At 44.0% G+C, this 22500-nt stretch overlaps 1 protein-coding gene across 6 annotated transcripts in view; it reads left to right on the plus strand.

Annotated features, from left to right (window-relative positions):
* The window catches only part of gramd1bb (GRAM domain containing 1Bb), a 105053-nt gene that overhangs the window by 34118 nt on the left and 48435 nt on the right, over positions 1-22500 (plus strand). Inside the window, exon 1 of one of the 6 annotated variants that reach the window (XM_079620553.1) lies at positions 7029-7056. The exons of the other annotated variants lie outside the window; for them this stretch is intronic. Coding sequence (XP_079476679.1) covers positions 7034-7056 — 23 coding nt within the window. The 5' untranslated portion in view covers positions 7029-7033. Of the gene's footprint in view, positions 1-7028; positions 7057-22500 lie in introns of those variants that run through there. 6 annotated transcript variants of the gene reach the window in all.

Here is a 22500-nt window from a genome sequence, read left to right on the forward strand (position 1 = left end):
TTATTATATTTGAGAGATTAGTGATAACTGCGTTTTTACAGTCATGATTTACTCTGTATTGTGGTTTATGAGTTTCTAGCTTTTATATTCTGTGTGTGTGCGTGTGTGTGCGTGTGTGTGCGTGTGTGTGTGTGTGTGTGTGTGTGTGTGTGTGTGTGTGTGTGTGTGTGTGTGTGTGAGCATCTGTTGTGTATTAGACGCAGCACTGTCTCTTTCACAAGTTCATGTTTCTATACACCCTTGTGGATGTAAGCGTATTCAACACTTCACATAGACAGTGATGAGAGAAGGGAAGCACGATGACAGTGAGGAGGCGATGAAGAGGAGGAGGGCTGATTCACACACACTGAGCGGGGGGAGATGCCACAATGACACGCCATGGAGATTTAAAATGCAGGATATCTGGAAACAAATGCCAAATGAAGACGGGAAGAAACAATGAGAGTCGGTTACTTAGTTCCTTTTATACAGGGATTCATACATTTTTGAAATTCTTTTTTTTTTTTTAAAAGAAAAAAAATAGTGAACTAAAATCAGTAATTTTGTGATTTGTTTTGAGTTTGGGTCAGTATGATATATATTTATATATATATACTATTTAAAACTACTTTTATTTGGCAAGGACATATTTAATTGATAAAAATTCACCCTAAAGGAATGTGACAATAGATTTTTTTCTATTTTAAATACTGTTTTGGACTTTCTGCTCATCAAAGAGACCTGAAAAACAGCTATTAATATTCATAATAATATTTCACAATTTTACTGTATTTTTGATCAAATAAATGCCCCAATGGTGAGCATAAGAGACTTCTTTCAAAAACATCTTTAAACCCCGAACCTTTGAACAGTAGTTCAAATATGTTATCAATATATTGTACTAGCGCTTTATTGCTTACCGCAAGTCATACGAGCTGATATTCTTGCCAGCTGTTTTATCATCCGCCGACTCCGTTTGAGGCATCATTCATGAAGTGTAAGTTCGAATCCCTGAATATATATGCAATATAATAGCAGTCTGAAGTTTGAGCCTGAGCTACAGTGACTTCAGGTGTTAACTGAGATCTGGATGTAGTGTATCTCTGGCTCTCTGAGCCGCTGGAGCTCGTACAGATGTGGAAATGCCACAGTTACAGTACAGCCGCTTTACAGCCCAGAGAAACTTCACAAGCCTCATCTCTCAATTTTCTGAGCGTCGACATCATGTTATGCCTTATGTGGTCAGAATATGCTAATGAGGGCTGCCACTGATTGGCCGATCATCAGAATAATAAATATTCTCGTTCTTAATTCACCTTTACCCCACTCAGCTGTGTGTACACTTCCACATGGGGATTTTCCATAAGAATTAGTGTGTGTGTGTGTGTGTGTGTGTGTGTGTGTGTGTGTGTGTGTGTGTGTGTGTGTGTGTGTGTGTGTGTGTGTGTGTGTGTGTGTGTGTGTTTTACAGGAGGTGGGATTACCGCATACCGCCACATATCCTCACTATGACACTGAACTGGTGTGACAGTCACCCGGTCAGCTGACAGCGAATGCTCACCTCCCATTGGCTGCCATTGATCAACCTATGCAGCTCTAAAAATAATACACAATGGTCCCTCACGCAGGGTGTGTCCAAAAGAGAGAGAGCGAGAGAGATGGGACGAGAGACCCAGACAGACAGAGAGAGAAAGAGAGGGAGGGAAAGTTGCAGAAATCGACATGTTTTCACACACAAAAAAACACTCTTAGTTGATGTTCCACATCACAATGGAGGCGGTCTCTGATGGATGACATTGATGCACTCCTGGACTGCTGCACATGTGGTGTTATTGATCACCTGAGTCACATGCATGACACATGTTATGAACAAATCAATATGTCAATGGCGTTAAGCTGCATGACCTGGAACTGCATTAACACAGGACTGAATACGAGGACACTAAAGCAGCATTGCGTGTATCTATCATGAAGACAATCCCAGATTGCATTGCAAACCACCTCAAAAAATAATTCAAGATGGATCTAGAGAAATGGATCAAGAGATCAAGCTTTTCATTCAGTCCTGGAAAATATTGATTAAAAATTCTAGTCTAATTAAAAATGAAATATTTAACCCAATATTTGTGTGCTGTGTATTTAAAGTTTGTAAGATTGTATATGTTATTGAAAGAAGTCCCTTATGTTCACCAAAGCACCAAATACAGTTATATATACAGTATTAAACTAAACTATTCCTGTGATCAAAGCTGAATTTTCAGCATCATTACTCCAGTCTTCAGTCACATGATCTTTCAGAAATCATTCTAATATGATAATTTACAGCTCAAAAAACATTTCTTATTATTATCAATGTTGAAACCAGTCGTGCTGCTTGATATTTTAGTGGAAGCTTGAAACATTATTATTCTTTGATGAATAGAAGGTAGAAAGAACAGCATTTATTTGAAAATGAAATCTTTTTAACATTATGAATGTCTTTACTGTTATTTTCGATCAATTTAATACATCCTTGCTGAATAAAAGTATTCATTTATCTTTAAATAAAAACGTACTAGCCCTAAACATTTGAACGATAGTGTATGGTTTTCCATGGCCAATTCCAATATATAGATATCTGGTGGCCAATAATGTCAGTGAAAGCAGCTGTGAACTGATTCAATGAACAGCGAAATATTAGCCAACTAATTGGTCTATCAGTATTTGTATGCATCTCTAAGATAATAATGCAGTGAGAAGCATGCAGACATTTATAATGCCACCGTGGGAAGCAGCCGTACAGACAGCAAGCCGCTCACTCACTGTAAAACAAAATGTTGGTTTAACTTAAAAAAAGCAAGTTACCTTGTTGCCTTAAAATTTTTAGTTTGTTGTATTTAAAAAAATGTGAGTTAATACAATGAAGAAGAATGGTTTAATAAACAGAAACTCAAAATAGTGTGTTATCTTCACACGTTAGTTATCGAAGTTGATTTGACAAAAGATAAAAAGTTGTGATAACAAATCGTGAAAATATTTTTTTACAGTGCTGGCTTCTGAAACAGCGCATTTGTTTTACAAACATTTCATGGTTTTGTTTTCATCTACAAGAAGGAAATATGGTCTGTTAGACTCCTTATATCTGTGGCACAGCAGGGATAGTGAAGTGAGTCTCCGGTACGCTGTATTGGACTCTGTGCTGTGAGGAGCTGTCCAATCAGCACCACTGTGAGCGACACATCACATTATCTCCAGATCAGCGATCTGTGTTTCTGGCATCTTCTGTTTCTGACTGTTTTTGCCTCTTAAATGCTGTAGGGATTCATTTTAGTGCCACTGATATACACATACCCCTTCCACCAGTTGTCCAGAAAAGGATTCCTGCTCCAAACTTATATATAAGTGAACACACTACTCGCTCTAGAATACTAAGGTGTATAGGCATAGAATAGTGCACATGCACGTGAATTGGGACGCACCTTTGGAGTCTCCCAACTTGCCCTGTTTCTCCTCAGAACCGTCCAGTTTCCCAGAATTCTCAGTTTTGGCTTGGGTCGGTGTGACGTGTGTTACTGTTGGTGCACTCTAAAAAATGCTGGGTTGTTTCAACCCGTTGGGTTAAATTTTTCAATTACATTTTTAACCCAACATTTGGGGTTTGTCCATATTTGACCCAAAATTGGGTTGAAACAACCCAGCATTTTTTAGAGTGTGTCTGTGAGAAGCCATTATAAGTGTATTTATTAGTGTCCGAGTGTGTTTAATGGTATGCGTGTGGGTTTTGTGCAAGAATTGTGGGTATTTTCTAGGAAAGTGTGTGACTTCTTTGTTACGTGCTAAGCTCAACATGAGAAGTGTGTGACAAACACACTTGTCTGAATCTGTCAAACACTCCACACAGAAAATATCTGAATATCATTGACGTAAACCATGCAGTGTTATTTTAATATCATATTTATACCATTATAGTATTTAAATAATTTATTTAAATCATGTTTAATATTTCAAATAATTTTTAGTACAATAAATAATTGTATACAATTAAATTAAATTCATAATTTAATACCAATTTTAATTGTGGTTGTAGTTATTTTGTTATTTGTTTTATTATTAGTTCATAAAATAATAATAGTTAATAAAGTTTTATTACATCCTTAAAATATTTTTTGCTTTTATTTATTTTTATTTATTTAGTACTTCAACTTATTTTATTTCAGTATGTTGTCTGATATAATATATTTTTCTTAATCTGAATATATTTTAGTTTGTTTAAGCTTTATTTCAATAGTTTTACTTAAAAATAACAATATAAATAGTGAAGAGGAAAAACACTTTTTGTGTGGACATGTAGGCAATGTTCACAATACATTCACAGTGATTTCGCTGCAGATGTAAGTAGGCTAAATGAATATAAAATGTCAATAAATAGTGTGCTTCTTATTTACTCATGAGATTTCCTAAAAAGTTGGTTTATATAGATTTTTTTTTAGGTTGTAACAGAATTTTCATGGGTTTATTACATTTCCCCAAGCTCCATACACAGCTCCATGCTTTCAGTGCTAAAACCTTCTCTGGAGATGACATGAAATTTATATTTATTTAATTTATATTTGCAATGGAACTGTGTTTAATGTTCATACGTTTCTTAAAAATGTGTCCGATCACTGTCAGGTGGACATGACGGCCTAATTATACAGTGTTTTGTTAAGACTTGTCGGTCATCTGTGCAGACAACATCACGACTAGTGTGTCTTGAAAATGTGTGTTTTTGCATATCCCTAGAACACCGCAGGACATGAACAGCTGCGGTGTGCGTGATAGGTCAGAGCGTGTTGTGTCAGTCGTGTGGGTCTCTATCAAACTCTGTAATGCGCATCTCTTTTGTTTTCGCTCTTGCATTTAGATTTGTCATCTATAAAAGACAAGGCAGGATTTAAAGTGCCCCTATTATGTGTTTTTTAGAATATTCCCTTTCATGCAGTGTGTTATATACTATAGCTGTTTGTGAGTGTAAACGTTTGCAAATTTGTAAAGTTGAAAGTGCGCAATAAATTAAGTTATTGTCTCCCAAAAGAAAGAATCGCCTTTGAACCGCCTTAACGTGTCGTTTCTATGTCGAATCCCACTGTGTTACAGTTCTACATCACTAGATTATACATTTGCATAATGCTCGTCTATGTTGTATGTTGTCCATCGGCGAACAACTTGAGCCGCCCACAAACACGTCATTTTCAGAGCAGAGTAGACCAATCACAACGGACTGGGCCATCTGACCAATCAGAGCAGAGTAGACCAGTCACAACAGACTGGGCCGTCTGACCAATCAGAGCAGAGTAAACCAGTCACAACAGACTGGGCCATCTGACCAATCAGAGCAGAATAGACCAGTCACAACAGACTGGACCATCTGACCAATCAGAGCAGAGTAGACCAGTCACAACAGACTGGGCCGTCTGACCAATCAGAGCAGAGTAGACCAATCACGACGGACTGGGCCATCTGACCAATCAGAGCAGAGTAGATCAGGCACAACAGACTGGACCATCTGGCCAATCAGAGCAGAGTAGACCAGTCACAACAGACTGGACCATCTGACCAATCAGAGCAGAGTAGACCAGTCACAACAGACTGGGCCGTCTGACCAATCAGAGCAGAGTAGACCAGTCACAACAGACTGGGCCGTCTGACCAATCAGAGCAGAGTAGACCAGTCACAACAGACTGGGCCATCTGACCAATCAGAGCAGAGTAGACCAGTGTTTTTTACACACACGATATGTGAACGGCCCCTGATTCATCCATCGAGTCGTTTAAGAATCATTGACAAATGTGGTGATGTGCAATGTATATTATGAGATAATAAACGTGTTTTTTGACCTTCAATGCATGTAAACCTGTTGTAGGAGACCTCCAACACAACATTAGAAGCCTTTAAAGTAGCATAACAGGGTCTGTAGACTGTGACTAAGCGAATGTTTTAGAGGTAATCCGCGGGACTCGACGTAACCAAGTGTGACGCGGGACAGGTTTTGAATTGCTGAGTGCAGATGCGGGAGGGAAGACACTGATGTGTGCGTGGGAAGTGGGAGAAACAAATGACTCGCTGGCTCCCGCAAAATAATTTTGTCTAATAATAACAGCACGCACTAGTATGTCAATGGAGATCTGAAGTGTGGGGGGGAAAAAACACATTAAAATACACAACATGCAGTTCATCCAAAAGCCAAGGAATACAAATCATTGTTCAGGAGGGATTTAAAAACAGGACGGGAAGGCGCGGATCTAATGAAGAACTGTTCACTGAAAACCAAGAATAGTGCTTCCGAGAAACCCGCTTTTGAAACCATTATTTGTATGAATGTACAGAGTGTTTTCAACTGTATGGAGAGCTTCTTCAAAAAGCTTAGTTTTCTCAAGACAGAAACAGCGTCTCAATGTGGACGGAAGGCTAAACCAGAGAGAATAAGATGCATATGTAGGCAGCAGACAGCCAGGATCGCTAGCTTCTGGAACAAAGCCACAGTATTTGTGCATTAGCAGATTAGTATCCCAGCCACTATTCAAGACTTAATTGTGGCTGACGGGAGGGCAACAAGTCTTCATAATCTCCCAGACCAGAAGACACCCCAGTGAACGACCCAAACCCACCTCATCTGGCCTCCGCTCGCTCGCCAGAGGGGACAGTCACAGCTAACCAAACAACCGCGTACGTCTGAGAGAAGCAGACCAGCGAGGGAGGGAGAGCGATGAGCATGCTCAGTAACACTCGGCTCAGCGACTGCAGCTTTTAACTGCAGAGAGAGAGAGAGAGAGAGCACACGAGTGAGCTTACACACACACGCACCGCAACTTCAAGACACCGCGCAAGTTTATTTCCGCACAGGTTTGGTGACCGCGAGAGGATCGGTCCTGCAGCTTTATATGGGACCATCTGGATGGTTGGACATCCCGTTAGTATTAGAGTTAGTTGAGGTGAGTACGTAGACCATCATCTCTCTGAATGGGACGGCACCGCGGGACACGCTCATCATGCAGCCTCCTGACGCCGTGCCCAACACGCTACCAGCACCGCACCAATGAGAGGCTTCAAACTCGCCTGGTAAGCACCACTCCTTCACAACTACTGTGTTTTTCTGACGGAGGAACCCTGGAGATGCGTTGTGCCTCGGTGCGTCTGGGCCTGACATTTTGTAAAGTCTCCTTGCGTCTCTCTGTGGACACCGTCACGTGTCGTGGACGACTGCAGTGCCGCCCTCCTTTTTATATTCTTCCGCTGCTCCTCCAAACTCCCTTTCCTTTTTCCCCCCATCTTTTGTTCTTTTATGCACCTGTGCCCCTGTTCCTAAACTCCCTCTCTGCGTCTGTCTCCGTTCCCCTCTCCCCTCCCGTCCTGTGCATGTGTTTGTGAATGCGACTCAGTCATGTGCCGGATATTTTTAGCCACAAATCACAGCGTGAAGCGCTGAGGAGAAGCGAGCGGCAACGTGCAGCCAGCTTCCTCTCGCAGTGCTGGATGTGCTTTTCACAGTTGTCCTCTCTCTCGCTCATTCCCCGTTTGTTCTTCCCCAGTCTGCGTCCCATAAGAAAACACATCACATTATCAGATTCTCCCAGACAGCAGTGATACTGAACGGAGAACAAATTGAGAAACATAGAGGCAAAATATCAGATTTGTATCCTGAGAAAAAATGTATCATGCATTACAATTTCATCACAAACATCTCACATCAAAGTCTAGATTAGCTGCTGTAAAACTTCTTATTTGATTACTTTTTGGATTTAATCAGATCAAACTGAGAAACAAATCTAAATTGACACGTTTTATTGTGAGAAAAACAACCTAGTTTCCCACGCTGTTTACCAAAATCTGCATTCAGAAGTCGTAATCATCTCCAACATTTCTTACAAGATTCATTCAAAATCATATTAGTTGTGCAGCTTCTGATATTAATATTTGGATTTAATGAGCAATTGAAACCACTGTAAAATTCAGATTGTTGTGACGTTGCATTCAACCGTGAACAGCCGACTGTTAGACAGATGCTGCTTGACGGGCGACTTTTTCTGATATTATTAGTATTATTTCTTAAAAAAAACCTTATGAGAAATGTATTTATTAATTAATAATTCATGTATTTATTAAATACATTTATTTTAATAATACTAGTACATTTAGCTATATACTATGTGTGTATTATTAATGATGTATTCAAATATTTAAGAATAATTATTATAATGAAAATGTATATTAATTCATAAGATATGCATTTTAAATTATACATGTAACTGTACACTTTGTCTAATAAATATATCAAAGTAATTTGTTATATAATTGTGTATGGAATTAAATTATATAATAACAAGCTTATTTTATTAACAAAATAAATGATGAGTTAATACTTTTTACAAGCCAAAAACACACTGTATCCATAATATAAATCACTGGAACGCACTGTAAAAAAATATATATTCATGATTTGTTACACAACTTTTTATATTTTGTCAAATCAACTTTGATAACTAATGTGTGAAGATAACATACTATTTTGAGTTTCTGTTTATTAAACCATTCTTCTTCGTTGTATTAACTCACATTTTTAATTACAACAAACTCAAAATTTTAAGGCAACAAGGTAACTTGCTTTTTTAAGTTAAACCAAAAAAACAATGTTTAAAGTGTGACGGCGTCTTGTGGATTGTTATCCACGTTCATTTTCCAGCGCAGCACTCTTCCTCAACAGGTGTCTCATTTATGTCTAGTGCTGTGAGTCTCTTGTGTGATTTTAAGACAAACTCCCTAAAAACTGGCATTACCTCTCCTGAGCTATGAACTATCACTCTCTGAGCCGTCACATCACTAAACTCTGGCATTGTCTCAGTTTGCAGGGTTACCTAGATTAGCATCCGTCCAGCGGGTCAGAAGTGTGTCAGGTGTGTGATAGTGTGCTTTTTACACGAGTCCTTTGACATGGAAGGCTGATTTCTGAAGTGGTGCTGTCAGATTTAACCGGAGCACCTGCTGCTCGTTCACACAGGAACTGGAAACATATCTGATTTATAGGAAAACTTGAAAATGGCCGTTTGTCAGCTCCTGTTGAGGGAATAAGTAGAGCATCTTCTGCGTGTCTGGATCCCCTTCTAATTGATGATGGACTGAAACTATTTTGTGAACTTTATCGGGTTCTGTTCTGTCCGAAGATCTCTTGCACTTTAGGAAACGACACAGGCTTGTGTTTCCGAAAACCCATGTTCTGACTGAAGCGGTGTGATCATTCTCGTTCTCTCTTGTTCTCTCTCTGTCACCTGCACTGGAAGACTTTTATATCACTCTGATTTCCCTAGGGATGCTCTTGCTCTCTTCCCTATTCTTCCAGTCTAAATGACAGCTCAGTCATGCTCTTAAATAGGGCAGCACACCGTGGAGTTAGGATCTATTCTGATACAAACACAGCTCTGTGCGCTCTATAATTATTATAGAATGATGGACAGGGATTCTTAAAGACTAATTGGCTTTATGTAAACGCACAAACATGCTTATTAAACCATACTTTAGTTTTCTATGATACTGTATCATTGATGAGGTAGATAAAGAGATTCTACAACCATTAGTTATTAGTAAAGTAGGTGAGTAGGTAACTCTTTATATTCATTTTTACAAGCTAGCCTAGCCTAGTATGTTCTTTAGTATTTTTGGAGCCCTGTTATGTGCAACCTTGTTATCCATGCTGGCCTAATTTTTTATTTTTATTAACTCTTTCCCTGCCATTGGCAGCATTTTCCTGCTATCCATGTTTTCACTGTTAAGGGTTAGGGGGCGCTATTACACATCTTCTGTACGAATCTCCAGATCAAAACACAGGCGAAGAAGAAGCAGAAACAAGCAACAAAAGCATTGCTTATGCACGAAATGTGAATTTCTCAGCGTTCTGTTTAAAATGTAGATTTTTTTCTTAATGAACTGACGGAAAGTCAAGTGTTGATAAAAAAAGAATGCATGAAGCTAGAATAGAACAATACATTTTTTTAAAGAAGTGAAAATGATCAAAAATGCAACAACAACAAAAAACACGGGCGGGAAGAGGGTTAAATAATCTTTATACTTTTTGTTTATTTAATGTTATTGTGTTTTTTTTAGTACTAGAAAATAACCAAATCACATGTCCCAAATGTTAACAGCGTTACAAAAGTGGCAAACATTATCTAAAATGCATATCAAATGAAATCAACCTATATAATATTTATGTTAAACATATATGTTTATTAGGTGTGGATCGATACATATTTTTTTAAATTCATATTGAACTGTTCGGTACGAGGCTTTCGGTTTCGGTACGCATTACAAACCGAGCGAATCGTTGGACCATTTTTCCAACGCTGGCGCGATCACCACAACGCTGCCCAACATCAAATGGCAAACGTAAAGAAAGTGGAACGAAACTCTGCTACTCATTATTTTGTGCTTCACGGACCGTTTATCAGTTTGGACCAATGTCAGTGCAGCGCGAGCCGATCTTGATCAAGCGACACTGTTACTACACAACACTAAGAGATCCAGTAAAGAAAGCACTTGAATTCGCCACTGAAGTAATAACATCGCTGCGAGATCTAGTGAGAAGCATTCAAATTTCTCTGTTATTAGGATCAAACAGCGCTGACGTGGAAACTAGGAGAAACATTGTGCCATGAATGAACCAGTTATAGACTTTAAGTCCACAGATCAGCAACATTCACCATAGATGTAATGTAGTAACTCTAACTGTAACTATGGAAGTTTGGCAGGAATAGTAAAATGCTTTCAAGTACGTCACACATCTTTTTCCAGCACTTTAAAACTCAAATGTTATCATATCACTTGTTATTTTTAATGTGATGACCAAAACATTGTTTGTTTATCCTTCAAAGATTACTCTCATTTATAAAACTAAACGTTTCAAGATGTAGGAAAACTCACAATTAATTTTAAAATATTTTTCTTTTAATAAATTGTTTAATTTTATCTTTTATTTTGTGAACCCCTAATGTGTTTGATGATAAAAAATAAATAAATGAAAAAAGTGGCATTATATAAAACTTTGCCATACTTTTGTATTAAAATGATAATGTTGACAGATCTGTTTAATGGGCCTTTACAAGATCAAAAAAGTAATGCACTGAGAAGATAAATTTGCTAAATACAAAATGGCCAAGATTTAATTTGTATTTATTTTTTGCATTCTGTTCTGAACTTTGAACCATTGCGTGCTTGTGTTGTTTTTTGGGGGGTATTAATGAGTCAGGAAACGCTTTAACGCTTCCTAATCTTCCACCACGGGACAGGTTAGATTACACAAGCCTTCCAGAGCACTAATGAGGTCACTGTGTTGTTTACAGCACTGCCATGTGGTTGATCAGGAATCAGTCCCTAATATCAATATCTGCAGTGATGCAGAACAAGACACCTCCTTTCTTCCATATTTTCTTTGACTCTTTTCTTCCTTTGGTCATTGTTTTGTCATATACCGTCTAGCTTGAGTGAGCATTGGTAAAAGCATTAGAGTGTTTATTTATAGGGTTCAGAAGTTTAAAGTGGCATGCTTCCTTTTGTCCAAACAGATCATTATTTTTATTATTTTTCAATTCCAGGTACCTAACAATAAATATTGTTCAAATATATAAGCTTTTTTCACCTTTTGTTAATATTTTTATAGGATGAGTCATGGTTTCCATTGACTTGCTATTTATAACTCTCTCTTATGCAAAAAAAACAAAACAAAAAACATTCATCTGCACAGATTATTGAGCTTTTTTATGAAAGAAGCCTGCATTGTATTCATAGTTTTACCTAATATCATCACAAAGCCTTTGTCACATGCAGGACTGCTAAACCTGTGAGGAGCATTTTCAGATTCATAATAATGAGAGTGGCCTAGAGCTGTAAAAGTTAAGGAGGGAGGACTGGGGCTCAGCCGGAGGATGTAGAACAGTCCATGGGGGAGCGGGTGGAGGAAGGAGCAGGAGTAGCCAGGCAGGGACCCAGACACCTGTCTGGGTTTGACTGACGGAGGTGAAGTCGATGGAGATTGAGCCCTGGGCGCAGACGGAGAGATGGGACCGGGCAACACTGATGGTCCTGGAGGCTGAGGCGGAGCCACAGTGACAAGTGTCTGAGGTGGAACTAAGGACTGAGGTGAAGCCAGAGCGAAGGCAGAGCCAGACGCAGCCGAAGGGGTGTAGAGCGCAGCAGATGTTTCGTAAGTCTGTGGTGCAGGCAGGACGACGTCTGACCAAGGCAGAGCCAGAGGGACGAGGGAGCCTTGTGGAGCCGTAAGGACGATCGTATCTGCTGGAGCGAAGGAGCAAGGCAGAGTCAGAGGGACGAGGGAGCCTTGTGGAGCCGTAAGGACGATCGTATCTGGTGGAGCGAAGGAGCAAGGCAGAGTCAGAGGGACGAGGGAGCCTTGTGGAGCCGTAAGGGCGATTGTATCTGGTGGAGCGAAGGAGCAAGGCAGAGTCAGAAGGACGAGGGAGCCTTGTGGAGCCGTAAGGATGATGGTATCTGGTGGAGCGGAGGAGCAAGGCAGAGTCAGAGGGACGAGGGAGCCGTAAGGGCGATGGTATCCGGTGGAGCGAGGGGAGGGAGAAGCAAGGCAGAGTCAGAGGGACGAGGGAGCCTGGTGGAGCCGTAAGGATGATGGTATCTGGTGGAGCACGGGAGCAAGGCAGAGTCAGAGGGAGCCTTGTGGAGCCGTAAGGGCGATGGTATCCGGTGGAGCGAAGGAGCAAGGCAGAGTCAGGGGGGCGAGGGAGCCTGGTGGAGCCATAAGGGCGATGGTATCTGGTGGAGCGAAGGGAGGGAGGAGCAAGGCAGAGCCAGAGGGACGAGGGAGCCGTAAGGGCGATGGTATCCGGTGGAGCGGAGGAGCAAGGCAGAGTCAGAGGGACGAGGGAGCCTTGTGGAGCCGTAAGGGCGATGGTATCCGGTGGAGCGAAGGAGCAAGGCAGAGTCAGATGGACGAGGGAGCCGTAAGGCCGATGGTATTCGGTGGAGCGAAGGAGCAAGGCAGAGTCAGAGGGACGAGGGAGCCTTGTGGAGCCGTAAGGGCGATGGTATCCGGTGGAGCGAAGGAGCAAGGCAGAGTCAGATGGACGAGGGAGCCGTAAGGGCGATGGTATCCGGTGGAGCGAAGGACCAAGGCAGAGTCAGAGGGACGAGGGAGCCTTGTGGAGCCATAAGGGCGATGGTATCTGGTGGAGCGAAGGGAGGGAGGAGCAAGGCAGAGCCAGAGGGACGAGGGAGCCTGGTGGAGCCATAAGGGCGATGGTATCTGGTGGAGCGAAGGGAGGGAGGAGCAAGGCAGATCCAGAGGGACGAGGGAGCCGTAAGGGTGATGGTATCCGGTGGAGCGAAGGAGCAAGGCAGAGTCAGAGGGACGAGGGAGCCTGGTGGAGCAGTAAGGATGATGGTATCTGGTGGAGCGAAGGAGCAAGTTAGAGGGACGAGGGAGCCTGGTGGAGCCGTAAGGGCGATGGTATCTGGTGGACCGGAGTGAGGAAGGAGCCAAGGCAGAGCCGACAGGTTGCAGACCGAGGTGGAGTGACTGGATCAGCGGCTGGAGGCAGAGCCGCAGGATCCACTTGCCTGGGCGACGCTGGAGAACTCGAGAAATCAGGCGAATGGTGTCAGGAGGAGTTGGTGACAGACTGGCTCAGTTGAAAGAGGAGGCAGGAGTGGGAGGGTCGGTTGGAGCTTAGGTGACAGGAGATTTTCTGCTGGACAGGACCAGTGGGGAGTGGGACACAGGAGATTTTCTGCTGGACGGGACTAACCGGGAAAAAAAGAGTTTGTGCTGGCCGGGACCATAGACTGTAAAAAAAAGATGGACGATGTCCCTTCACTCTCTTCCATTGGTGAAAACTGAAGCCACCAAAGTCCTAATATGGCGCTGACATCTTGCGCAGATTTGGGACCCGATTCTGCGCAGTAGTAAGCAGGAAGTAAAGCCGCGATATCAAGGTCCCGCCCTCACTCTCGCAGAAACCGTTAGTAAACAGTTATAGACATGTAGAAATTAAAGCTGAAGCTCCAATCTCCTCCCGAAAATCCCCCAAAAAGTCTGTTGGTGCCTCAGTGACTTCTTCGTTTAGAGAAGCTGTCAATCACAGCTGTCAATCATGACGTCACATTTCCGTTTATATAGCATCAAATAACTAACTAAAACCAAACTTATTACAAAAAAAATTAACACTTAAATTTAGATCAGCATCGAAAAAATATCTTTGGAAAAAATTAATTTGAAGTGTAATTTGATTGTTTAGTTTCCATCGTGTTCATTAAACTTCATGGAGAGGCGGGGTTTATGACCTATACTGGGACCAGCCACTGGGGGCGATCGAGACACTTTGGCTTCACTTTTCAGGACTTCTGCGGCACGCTTGGATGGGACAAGCAGGAAGGAGAGAAAAGAAAATGATCCTCTTCCAAATCAAAATAGTTCCCAGTGGCCAGGCACAACACATCAACAGTGGGGATGGGTTCCCTCCATGCCCTCGAACTCCACAAGCAGCCCCACAGGGACCGGCTCCTCCGCCTGGTCAGACGTTTCACGAGGCTCAGGCTCTGGGGCAATTGGTTGGCTCTCTCCTTCTATCAGTCTCTGGTCTGTACATCGTGGCCCGTCTGCATTGGGCTCTATAGCATTCGCTCCTTGCAGTGGGGTTATGGCTGGCTGTGCTCTGGATCCGGAGGTGACTCTTGTTTTGTTTTTTTACCAGGGGCTGGTGATGTAGAATCCATTGTTCACCAGCACCCACTCCAAAAAATGCTGCAAAATCTTCCCTTGGACCGTTCACTGGAAGGCGTGCCTTAGATCGCTCGCTAAGGCTGATTTAAAAAAAGACACAGAGTGAGCGGTCCAGATAGTGAGTCAGACAAGCCAGATCAATAAAGTCCTGGGTATGGTCCAAAATGGTCTCGCAGAGTTATTGGACGGCGGGCAAAAAAAGGGGGAAAAACTCTTCAAAAATATCTTCAGATTAGGTTTCGTGTTCTGTCACCGATGACTGCAATAGTAAGAGCACGGAGATGAGGAACTCAAAGAAAACAGTCTTTATTGTATTAATCCAACATAGAAAATCACTGGAGATCACATGGAGTTACCATAAAAAAGACGACATGGGACACCGATCAAACTGAACTGGGGGTATAAATACACAGAGGGAGAAGATTATCTGATTGGGAACAGGTGAGGACTAATTAAAAACCATTGAAGCAAACTAGACTCAGGTAATGACAATGACTAAGAACAGAACTAAACAGAACAAACATGATAATCATCTTAAGATTTGAAGTACACTACAAGTGCACATTCAATACAATTAGGCAGACTTCTTTTTTTTTACAAGGTAGGAGATGTTTTTCAATCAGTGCTGTAGATATATATGTTCTGTACAGCACTCTAGTATAATGAACAGAGGCTGTTTTCCACCAGTTACTGAACTTGTTTCCTGTTGTACCAGTAACTGAACCCAGTTGGCCAGCTCCAATGAGCTAAAATGGCTCCAAGTTGTCACAAAGATAGATTTGGTTTCCTCTGTGCCGTTAATTTGGCCGCTATTTGATTGAATTGAATTGCATTGTGTGACATCATCAGTGCTGAGTTAGATCACTCCTCCGTTGCTCCAGCCAATGAGATTGCATTATGTTGCCACTTTTCTTGGCATTGCTGATGTATCCGTTGTATCCCGTGGAAGTGACCTTGCTCATAAAAGGCAGTAGCACAAGGCTTTCTGAAACGTCCCGCGCATGTCCCTGTTTGGACATATGGACACACACGCTGACTTCTCAGAACCGCACTGATTCTCTCTCGTTTCATGAGATGTTAGGCATAGGCAGGTAATTATACTATATTAGGACAGGTAGCCTAATTAAAATGATGTGGGTTGACCTCCATGGTTTGATCTTTCCAGCAACTTAGCCATTGCTCCCACTGACATGATTCTATTACTTACTCAAATGGTTGAGGATTTTTTTCCTGATGTTATCATTTTTAGATTTCCATTTTTTCAGTACACACACACACACACACACACACACACACACACACACACACACACACACACACACACACTATTGTTCAAAATATTTGTAAATTTTTTAAGAAGTCTCTTAGAAGTCTCTCTCCACAAGACTGCATATTTGATCAAAATACAGTATTAGAAGTCTCTCTCCACAAGACTGCATATTTGATCAAAATACAGTAAAAAACTTAATATTGTGAAGTTTCCTATTTTACTATGTTTTAAATTGTAATTTATTCCTGTGATCAAAGCTGAATTTTCAGCATCATTACTCCAGTCTTCAGTGCCACACGATCCTTCAGGAATCATTCTGTGCTGAATAAAAAAAAAAATATATATAATTAAAAAAAAAATAAAAAAAATGTATGATCACATCTTAATTCTGTACCTAAATACCTTAATGTTTCACATGAGGCTTTTCTCCAGGGAGTGTGGTGTTTCAGAAGAGCGCCCCCTGTGGGAGGCTTCATTTATGTCAGTCTGAGACCAGCAGCTCGTATCTGTGAGTGTGTGTGTCGGGCCCTGCATCATGTGTGTGTGTGCTGCTTGCATTTGTGTTAGAGGTTGTTGGTGTTTGTGTCACACCTCATCAAGCTTAAGTCCAGCATTCCTCCTGTATGTGACCGGCTGCCGCTGTCACCATGGATACGGCTCTTCCATGATAACAGCCGTCACCGGGAACTTCCGACCCAGCTGGGTCCTGCCAAGTCCGGTTTGCCATGACAACGCTGTAAACTGAACAAAGGTAGCTGGCGACAGAACAGTGGTCTCCATGCTTCAGATTCAACACACTTACTGTAATAAAGGTGATGATACACAGGGCAACTTTTTGAGCAATGTTGCTGGGCAATCTTGCAGAGTGATTGTTGCTTGGGCACTTTCCCATTGAAAATGGGCAATAAATTTCTATCTGGATAATTTAGATTGGTCGTGCACCCTGTGTCTCATCTGTTTGCCCGTTGATGGCAACATTGCTCAAAAAGTTGCCCTGTGTATCATTGCCTTTAGAGAATCCACAAACACACACACACACACCTTTTCAGTTTTGCATAATTTACTCTGTTTTTTTATTTTTTATTTACACTGAGTGTTGCGTACTTGCAGTGTAGCAGCTTGGAAAAGAGGCCAAATGCTGTTTGAATTAAGTAAATGAATGGCTTCAGTATGTCTGTGCACATTATTTCATATACGGTTACACGAGGCATTCAGTTTCAGGAATAATCAAGCACTGTTGATGTTGTGTAGTACGAGAATCCCGTCACTGGTTCTGGCAGGGTTGTTTATCAGGGTTCAGCGTACACTGATCTGGACTGACTATAATATGCCAGAGCATTAACATAAACGGCCCCAGATCTAACCGCTGATGATATAACCGCTGATGTTAGATATAACCGCTGATGTTAGATATAACCCCTGATGTTGGATATAACCGCTGATGTTAGATATAACCGCTGATGTTAGATATAACCGCTGATGTTAGATATAACGTACTCGGTTTCTAACGTAACCTCGGTTCTCTCTAGGAGAGGGAACGAGTACTGCGTCGAAGCGACGCTACGGGAAAGATATTTCTTTTTCGAGATTGAAGCCTAAAAATTAATCCTTAATTTTGTAAAATATGTAAAACGCTTTTCTGTAGCATACAACCTTAGGCGGAGCAAATCGCGCGCCCATTGGCTGCTCCGCCAGAAAAGCACAGCCTATGCGAGGCCAGTGACGCCGACCAATGAGGGCGCTTCGCGCCCTCTGCGTCACCTCCCGCCGAAACGGGCGTGGTCTAGGCCTATAAATACGAGCATAGCTGTCTCCACTCTGATTTTCGTCACTGAAGCGACACAGTGTGGGCACGCACGGCCTGAGACGCAGTACTCGTTCCCTCTCCTAGAGAGAACCGAGGTTACGTTAGTAACTGAGTACGTTCTCTTACGTAGAGTTCTCTCCTACTGCGTCGAAGCAACGCTACGGGAACCCTTGTAACACGCCGTGCGTGCTCTTGGACCGACACAGACAACCGAGGGCACTCGCGCCCTGGTATACAAGCGCCTACACCAAGAGTTATATAGAGAGAGTGGCTAGGATTAGCATCATCCCTTTATAATAGTGCCCCTAAAGGCATGATAACATATATATGTAAATATAGATATATATGAGGGGTCATAGCATGCTCATGGGACACATTGTCAGTGAGTGATGCTTAAACATTGAAGTGACCTGGACCGCAGCGCAGGGCAGGAACACTATACACAGTCTTCTAGACCGAGAGCAGTTTAGCCTGCAATGCAGGAACCTCTAGGTTATAGAACCTTATAAATGTAGACGGAGAGGCCCAGCCTGCCGCCATACAGATATATTGTAACGAGATTCCGCTATACCAAGCCCACGAAGAGGCCATGCCTCTCGTAGAATGTGCTCTGATGCCCAGAGGGCATTGCAAACCTCTAGATGCGTAGGCTAGCGCAATGGCGTCCACTACCCATCGAGACAGACTCTGTTTCGTCACAGCTCGCCCTTTAGAGCGTCCACTGAACGAAACAAAGAGCTGCTCCGTCTGTCGAAAAACAGCGGAGCGGGACACATAAGCTCTTAATGCCCTGACCGGGCAAAGGGAGCTATTTCCGTCCTCAGAGGCCGGCAGAGCCGACAGGGAGATGACCTGAGCCCTGAACGGTGTGTTGAGGGACTTAGGTACGTACCCATGCTTCGGTTTCAACACGACTACAGAGTCGTTAGGCCCGAACTCCATACAAGAGGCTCTGACTGAGAGCGCTTGCAAATCCCCCACACGCTTCACTGAAGCGAGAGCCAAAAGAAACACGGTCTTGAAAGACAGGTGCTTCATGTCAACTGAGTGAATAGGCTCGAAAGGGGCCCCTTTCATAGCGTTCAACACCGTAGAAAGGTCCCAAACGGGGACTGGAGGAGGCCTTGGAGGATTTAACCTCCTGGCTCCTCTAAGGAAACGGACCACCAGGTCGTTTCTGCCCAGTGAACGGCCAAGCGTTGGATTAACGAACGCTGATATGGCTGCCACATAGACTTTGAGCGTGGATGGGGTTCTTCCCTTATCCAATAGCTCCTGCAGGAAGGAGAGAATCTCCGTTTCCCCGCACTGAAGTGGTGACAGACCTCAGTCTGAACACCAACCAGAGACCACCGACCATTTGGAAGCGTAGAGCCGTCTAGTAGACGGGGCCCTAGCCTGCTCGATCGTGTCTAACACTCCTCTAGGGAGGTTAGTGGGTACCCGTTTATGGCCCACACATGCAGGGACCATAGATCCGGGCGAGGATGCAAAATCGAGCAGTACTCTTCAGCCGCATCAAAACTGGGAACCAAGGTTGATTCGTCCAATATGGTGCTACAAGAAGCACTGCGCATCCGCTTTTCCTGATTCGCTCCAGCACTTGAGGCAGGAGTGAGACAGGGGGAAAAGCATAGAGCGGACGGCGGGGCCAGACACTGGCCAAGCGCGTTCGTGCTCTTTGAGAAGAATTCCGGGCAGTGAGCGTTCTCCTGGTTTGCAAACAGGTCTATTTCCGCTCTGCCAAACGTTTTCCACAACAGACGCACTGTCTGTGTGTGTAGAGACCACTCTCCCGTAGGAACATTGTTCCGTGAGAGTCTGTCTGGTCCTACGTTCAGATGACCAGGCACATGCATTGCTCTCAGCGAGCGCAGGTTGTGCTGGGCCCACACCAGTATCCGTTCCGTCAACCTGAAGAGGTTCCGGGATCTCACGCCACCCTGGCGGTTTATATAGGCTACTACCGGCGTGTTGTCCGAACGGATCAGGACGTGGTGTCCCTTTATCCGAGGACGAAAGCGCCTCAGCGCTAAGTCCACTGCCGTCATTTCTAGGCAGTTTATGTGCGGTAGTTCGACTCGTTCCGCCCACTGGCCAAAGAACGGTCTGCCTTCGAGCAGTGCTCCCCAGCCTGAGGTGGACGCGTCCATGGACACCACCTTCAGGCTCGAGGAAGTCCCCAGGCTTACACCTGACCGGTACCAGTCTGACGCTCTCCATGGTGTCAGGGCTGAAATGCATTCCTGATTGACCTTGAGGCGATAACGACCGTGAACCCATGCTCGGCGCGGTACGCGCACTTTCAGCCAGAACTGCAGTGGGCGCATGCGCAGCAGGCCCAACTGTAGCGCTGCCGAGGCTGAGGCCATGAGGCCTAGCATTTTTTGAAATCTCCTGAGCGGCACTATATGACCGCTGCGGAAGGATTTCGCCATCTGCAGGGTGTTTCGCCTGCGCCGTGATGACAGCCGTGCTGTCATAGACAGCGAGTTCAGTTCCTGTCCCAAAAGGAGATCCTTTGCCTGGGAAACAGTGAACTTTTTTTCTCCCAATTGACTCTCAGACCTAAGTGCTCGAGGTGATCGAGTATTAGGGTCTTGTGGCGAATGAGTTCTGAAGGCGATTGAGCTAGAATCAGCCAATCGTCCAAATAATTCAGAATTCGAATGCCTCGGAGTCTCAGGGGTGCCAGCGCCGCGTCCATGCACACTGTAAATGTACGAGGTGCTAGAGACAGGCCGAATGGCAGGACTGTGTACTGATATGCCCGGCCCTCGAAGGCGAATCTCAAAAATCGCCTGTGACGTGACGCAATTTGTATGTGAAAATACACGTCTTTCAGATCTATTGCCATAAACCAGTCTCCTCGGCGAATCTGCGCGAGGATTTTTCTGGTCGTGAGCATTCTGAACTTTCGCTTTGTTAGCGCTTTGTTCAGATGCCTCAGATCTAAAATGGGTCTGAGACCCCGTCTTTCTTCGGTACCAGGAAATATCTGCTGTACAAACCCCCTTCGCTCTGAGCTTGAGATAAAGGCTCTATGGCACCTTCGCTCAATAGCTTCGCTATTTCGGCTCGAAGTAGATGTGCTACTTCTGTTTTTACCGTGGTTTCGACTCTCTCCGTGTGACGGGGAGGGCGTCGATAAAACTGTAGCGAATAGCCTCTTTTTATAGTCTCTAGCACCCATTCTGAGACCCCAGGAAGTCTTTCCCATGCATCTGCACGCGTGGGTTGAATGTAATCTGGGCCCTGGTCGCGAAATGGCGGCGACACGAGAGCAACCGTGTGCTGTAACATGGACGTCGTGGCGTCTGAGGCGGGGGGCATGCTTAACACAGTGTGCATCCCGCGCGCGCGCTCGACTCTCTGAGTTGAGAGAGAGCGCGCGGGGCGAGCCCCGTAGGGCTCGTTATATTTGTGAATAAATGTGGGCGCGTGGTAGCGGGCACATTTATAACACCGGGAATACTGTGTTTGTGAACTGACTGACCGTTCGTTGGTTTCGTTTTTACAGAAACCGCGGAACGTGCAGTGTGTAGTGGTTGTGGGCACTGGACAGTGGGCACGCTCACTACATGTAAAGCACAATCGACATGAGTCGATTTTATGTGTGCAGACCTTGTGTTGTACAGGGCTGTGCTTGCACGGGTTGAAAAACCGGGCTCTGGTCGTGAAATGGCGGCGACACGAGAGCAGTCGTGTGCTGTAACATGGGCGCCATTGCAGCGTGATGCGGGGGCGCGCTTAATCGAGCGGGCAGCCCGCGCGCGCTCAGCTCTCTCAGCTGAGAGAGAGAGAGCGCGCGGTGCGAGCCCCGTACGGCTCGGCATGTTTGAGAATAAATGTGGGTGCGTGAGCGCGGGTACATTTATAGCACTGGGGAGTACTGTCTATTAGAACTGACTGACCGTGCATCGGTTTCGTTTTAATAGAAACCGTGTGACATGTAGCTTGTAGTGATTGTGGGCACTTGAAAACGGGCACGCTCACTACATATAATGCACAATCGAAATGAGTCTATTTTATGTGTGCAAGCCCTGTATTGTGTGGAGCTGTGCTTGTGTGTACGAATGGGCACTGGGTCGTGGGCATACAGTTACACACATTACATCATCGGCCGTGGCCGGGACACCGTGTAGCACAGAGAGTACTGTCTATCAGAACCGACTGACCGTGCATTCGTTTCGTTTTTACAGAAACCACGGGACATGCAGTGTGTAGTGATTGTGGGCACTGAAAAGCGGGCACGTTCACTAACTTACATGTGATGCACAATCGACAACAGTCGATTTTATGTGTGCAAGCCCTGTTGTGTAGGGCTGTGCTTGTGTGTACGAATGGGCACTGGGTCGTGGGCATTACGGATACACACATCACACCATCGGCCGTGGCCGGGACACCAGAAAATACATTTTCAGATTTACCTGGGGCGTCGTGAAAACGGCGTCTGTGTGCAGGCAAACGGGCATTGATGCCGATTTGGTGACTGCAAAATACACTGGCACGGTCGCGTATGTTGGGACTGTGCGAGCAAGACATTTTAGTGAAATCCGGCCGCGGCGGGATTTTAACACTGTAGCTTTCCTCGAAGCAGAAGTGCGCATCCTGGCTGAAAACCGGGCTTTCCGGGACTCTGCGATTTCTTCGTGAATTCAGGAAGAAAAAGGCGCGGGTCGTGAG

Source organism: Phoxinus phoxinus, assembly GCF_949152265.1.
Source record: "Phoxinus phoxinus genome assembly, chromosome: 8".
Taxonomy (NCBI): domain Eukaryota; kingdom Metazoa; phylum Chordata; class Actinopteri; order Cypriniformes; family Leuciscidae; genus Phoxinus; species Phoxinus phoxinus.